The sequence below is a fragment of the Triticum dicoccoides genome, chromosome 1B (assembly GCF_002162155.2).
Source record: "Triticum dicoccoides isolate Atlit2015 ecotype Zavitan chromosome 1B, WEW_v2.0, whole genome shotgun sequence".
NCBI lineage: Eukaryota > Viridiplantae > Streptophyta > Magnoliopsida > Poales > Poaceae > Triticum > Triticum dicoccoides.
In genome coordinates, this window is record NC_041381.1 from 584,158,864 (window position 1) to 584,164,269 (window position 5,406).

Below are 5,406 nucleotides of genomic sequence, written 5' to 3' on the forward strand. Positions count from 1 at the left end.
AAAAACACTGATAAGATTAAGAAAATGTTCGTGCCATTTAAAAATGTTCCCTTGTTTCACAAAGTATGTGTTAAATATTTGAAAAAGTCACAATCTAATTATTATTTTTGCCAAATTGAGAAAAAATTGTTCGTATAGTTCAAAAAAATCTTGTCGTTCAAATGGATATATCTAGGGAGTACTCCCTCCGTCCGAAAATACTTGTCATCAAAATGGATAAAAAGAAATGTATCTAGAACTAAAATACATCAAGATACATCCCCTTTTATCCATTTTGACGACAAGTATTTCCGGACAGAGGGAGTACTATTTTTTTAACTGAAGAAATATTAGTTGCCTCAGAAAGAAAAATTTCGATGGCTAGAACATAGCTCGACAAGATTATAGGGCTTTTATATTGGTGTATATGTATATGTATAGTACTTCCTCTGTCCCAAAATTTTTATCTTAGATTTGTCTAAATACGGATGTATCAAATACTAAAATGTGACTTGATTCATCCGTATTTAGACAAATCTAAGACAACAAATTTGGGACTGAGGGAGTACCCTCCGTCCGAAAATACTTGTCATCAAAATGGACAAAAATGGATGTATCTAGAACTAAAATACATCTAGATACACACTCTTTTATTCATTTTCATGATAAGTATTTTCGGACGAAGGGAGTATTAGTTTATGGCGGATTCAGTATTTTTTGGACGGTGATGACGCCCACATGTGCGGTCTGGAGAGCCCTGGACCGAACGAGTCGTTTCGTACTAGGGGCCATCCATCGAACGATTTCGTTCGGCAGGTTAGCTATGGTCCGAAAACAATTAGTTTGCCATGGTTAAAAAAATCAGGCAGAACAAGACATGGTTTTTTGCGTATGAAACAACAAAGATTTGGTATAATGCAAGTACTTTGCCATGGAATTTTTCTTTAAAAGTCGGACATGACAAACAGATTATAATTGACATGGCGTAATAAATTTTTATGATCGATTAAAATGAATTAGCTATGGTCCGAAAACTAAATTTTCCGTGGTCAAATAACTGAAATTGGCGTGATCCACAATCTAGATTTGCCAGAAGAAACACATTTTCTAAAAATCTTATGTTCGTATATAATAATGTTTGTTTGTAAAAGATACACATTTTCTACAAAAATTATGAATTTTTAACACAGGTTCCTGTTTTAAAAAAATGTTCACAAATTCAAATAATGTTCATATTTTTACAAAAAAGTTGATGTTTTCAGAAAATGTTTGTGAATTTTAAAAGATTTTCCCTTTCATATTTTATTCGTGTCTTTTTGAAGGTGTAACATAATTTCCATAAAACTGTTCAGGACTTAAAAAGTTGTTCATGTTTCCTAGAATATTGAAAGACTTCATACCTTAAAATCCTCTTGATTGAAAAGATTGAAAGGAAGAGTAGATTAAATAACTCATGGGCCTTCTCTGGCCTACAACGACATAACAGAACTCTTAAAAGCCCTTGACCAATGAACGGAAAAATAGCGGATTGGTTCCTTCACACGCGGCGAAACCGCGGAGCTAAATGTTCTTTTTTCGTGTGCTCACGGGGGTTTGCTTGCACATATAATTCTCACTGGCTTCAAATGCATGCTCCCTCCATCCGAAAATACTTGTCATCAAAATGGATAAAAAGGGATGTATCTACAACTAATATATATCTACATACATCCATTCTATTCATTTTGATGACAAGTATTTCCGAACGGAGGGAGTACTATTTCATCTCCCGTTGCAACGCACAGGCATATGTGCTAGTGATACTAATCTATGATACTATGCACTACGGATGTACTCCCTCTGTTCCCAAATATAAGTCTTTCTAGAGATTCCAATAAGTGACTACATACGAAACAAAATGAGTGAATATACACTCTAAAATATGCCTACATACATCCGTATGTTGTAGCCCATTTGAAATGTCTAAAAAGACTTATATTTAGGAACGGAGGGAGTATTATCATACACTAGTATATGATACTCACCACTATGGGCAGCCTTAGAGTAACATAGATAGATACCATAATATAATAAATGATGTAGTACTACTTTGTCTCATGCATGGTCACAAATAATTAAGAGCATCTACCATATGATACTATACACTATGAAGGTAGTATCATATGCATGATAGTGTCAAAAAACTTGTCCCTTAAATGGATGTACCTAGCATAAACTTGGTGCTAGATATATTCATTTGAGTGACAAGTTTTTTGGACGGAGAGAGTATATGGTACTCCCCACTATGAGTAGCCTAAGAGCATCTCCAACAGGCGCCCAAAATTTTCATGCCCTAAAATAGTTTTAACGCGCAACTGTAGCAGTTTAAGCGCGCCGGACCCAACATTGTTTTATCATATGCCCAAAAACACACAGTGTAAATTGTGAAGCGTGCGCAATCCACCGCCTCAAATTTACAGCATCCCGTAGCGTTTTTCAGCGCGTGCCCAATTTTTTTTCACACGTACTCCCTCCGTTCTGAATTACTTGTCTTAGATTTGTCTAGATGCGGAGGTATCTAGCACTAAAATGAGTCTAGATACATCCGTATCTAGACAAATCCAAGACAAGTAATTCGGAACGGAGGGAGTACTGTTTTACAGCTTCTGTTGAAGCTGTACTGTCCGGCATCAAAAACCTGAATTTTAATGCGCGGAGCAGTTCTCTAAACACATCGCACATGCGTCTAGAAGATGCAGCCAATCCGGACGCAGTTGAGCTCGCTAAACGCCCATCAAACAGTAACAATAAAGGCTTCGAGCCGCCCGTCACACCCGCTGCTCTCCCTAGGCGCCGCGAGCACGTCACTACGGATGCGGACGCGTGGTGCCCACTCGACCGCCGGATGGGGGCCAGGTCGCCATCCAGCCCCCGCCCTCGAACCCGGACGCCTTCCCGTCCAGATCCACTCCGCCCGCCTCGTCATCCCCCCTCCTCCCTCCCTTCCCACTCTCCAGATCCCGCAACCCGCGAAACAAACCACCAGCCAAGCCGGCAAGCAATCCGCGCGCGCCCATTGTTCTCTCTCTCTCTCTCTCTCCCTCTCAGCATCCGCTCCGAATCAGCTCCGACGGCATGGACGCGCCCGCACCTGCCAAGAGGAGACGCGGCGGCGGTGGCGGAGGCGGGGAGAAGAAGGATCTGTTCCACGTCGTCCACAAGGTGCCCGCCGGCGACAGCCCCTACGTCCGGGCCAAGCACCTCCAGGTTGGTTAATCATTCGCAGCTCCCTTCCTGCCCATGCAAATTCTGCCTCTCTAGAGTGGATTTATTGTGGTCAAAACGGAAACTGGAATATATACTGTATGCAGTAGCCTTGATTGTGCACCGGTTGCCCAATCATGATAGCGGCCACCATGAAAGCAGATCACAGTACTATTCCCTACTTTTCCGTCGGCTCCGGGCGATTCTTGCCTTCTTGCTCTCGCCGCCAAATCTTCTTTGCTCCTCTTGGCCGAAAGAAATCGTTGTTCGCCGAATCGGTCACAGTGCTGAGGTTCTCCGTGTTGCCGCAAATGGGCAGTGGTCCATCGCGCGTGCGTGTTTAGTGAATGATTATGTTCTAATCACATCAAATTAAATTCAGTTACACCATACATAATTCATGATTAGTAGTTGAACGAGAGAAAAATCCCTTTCCTCAAAAAAAAAAAGAATCTGTTTTCCCTGCAAACGTTAAGTTGCTGACTTGGGTGAAACGGCTTGTATTGATCAGCTCGTGGAGAAGGACGCGGAGGCGTCGATCGTGTGGTTCTGGAAGGCGATCAACTCCGGGGACAGGGTAGACAGCGCGCTCAAGGACATGGCCGTGGTGATGAAGCAGCAGGACCGCGCCGAGGAGGCGATAGAGGCCATCAGATCCTTCAGGCACCTCTGCTCCAGGCAGGCCCAGGAGTCCCTCGACAACCTGCTCATCGACCTCTACAAGGTACGTCTCAGTTGCACATCTCACAGGGAAATCTGCTCAAGGATTGATTCATGCATCAATTGTGACCTGATATGTCTGATTTTGATCTTCAGAAATGCGGAAAAGTCGACGAGCAGATAGAGCTGCTGAAACAGAAGCTCAAGATGATATGCCTCGGCGAGGCCTTCAACGGGAAGATCACCAAGACGGCGCGATCCCACGGCAAGAAGTTCCAGGTCTCGATCCAGCAGGAGATGTCACGCATTCTGGTACGGGTTGCTGCTCCCATGTTACTCTTACTGATTGCTAATTAGGCATGTGTTGGTCTGTCACTGCAGCAGTATTCAGTTATACTCAGGTTACTGAAACTTTTGATGTGCGATTTCACAGGGTAACCTTGGCTGGGCTTACATGCAGCAGAACAACTATGAAGCCGCTGAATTGGTTTATCGAAAGGCCCAGACTATCGTACCTGATGCCAACAGGGCGTGCAACCTCGGGCTGTGCCTCATTAAGCAGAGCAGACATGAGGAGGCAGTGCAAGTGCTTGAGGATGTCCTACTTCGCAGAATCTCCGGGTTGGATGACGACAAGGCGGTTGCCCGAGCTGAGCAGCTCCTCCGTGAGCTCGGTCCGACAACACACATTTCATCGCCCTTTGATATTGGCTTGAGTTTCACCGAAGAGATCATGGAGAGACTAGACCTTGTGATGAATGATTGGACACCGTTCAGGTCGAGGCGGCTGCCCGTATTTGAGGAGTTAGATGCATTCAGGGACCAAATGGCTTGTTGATTCATTACTTCGTTGGTTTTTAAACTTTAACGTGCATTTGCGTGTGGTAAATAGAAGTTGATGTGCATGTATGTAGGAGGTTTTGTGGATGTTACAGGTGTGAATGAGAGATTTGATAGGTTGTAGATATCATAAGCAGCTAGGGTTGATGCAAAGCGTTCCCTTGCGGAATAATGTGGTTTCAGTTTTGAATGCAGTTGGTCTTTGCCCAGAGATATGCTTAATTTGACTTCCTTGCGATGTGAAATCGTCTTGTGGATTACTCACTTGCTTTAATTGCAAAAACTGAAATGATTCCTTTTCCTTTTGCTAAAAGCCCAACACTGAGTATAACATATTGCATACCAAGTAAAATTTCATCCATGCAGGAGCCAGCTTGAGCGAACACCGCCAAAGTCAAGAACTAGAGAACAAGTAAAAGAGACAGTTGGTGATGAATACAGATAAGAGAGCACTAATACACTCACAAAATAGACATGTGGTATACACACACAAAAAAGAACACACACACAAACACCGCAAGAAAACATCTCACTATGTGTACAAAGCACCTAAGAACACCAAATAAAAGATGTGAATTCTGCAATGCTCTTTGACCTACAGTATGGATTTCAATGCAGTGGACTTGGCAACCTAGCTCTTTCTGAAACCAAGGGTCTGCAACTTCAATTCCCAACCCTTCCTAT

The 5,406-nt window shown here is 43.1% G+C and overlaps 1 protein-coding gene across 1 annotated transcript; it reads left to right on the forward strand.

Moving 5' to 3' along the window:
- The first annotated feature begins 2,960 nt into the window (after positions 1–2,960).
- On the forward strand, positions 2,961–4,935 carry LOC119348906 (protein SULFUR DEFICIENCY-INDUCED 2-like). Its single transcript, XM_037616915.1, has 4 exons — positions 2,961–3,225; positions 3,734–3,946; positions 4,039–4,194; positions 4,316–4,935. The coding sequence occupies exons 1-4, from the start codon at positions 3,094–3,096 to the stop codon at positions 4,718–4,720; spliced, it is 906 nt and encodes a 301-aa protein (XP_037472812.1). The 5' UTR covers positions 2,961–3,093; the 3' UTR covers positions 4,721–4,935.
- Positions 4,936–5,406: the final 471 nt, after the last annotated feature.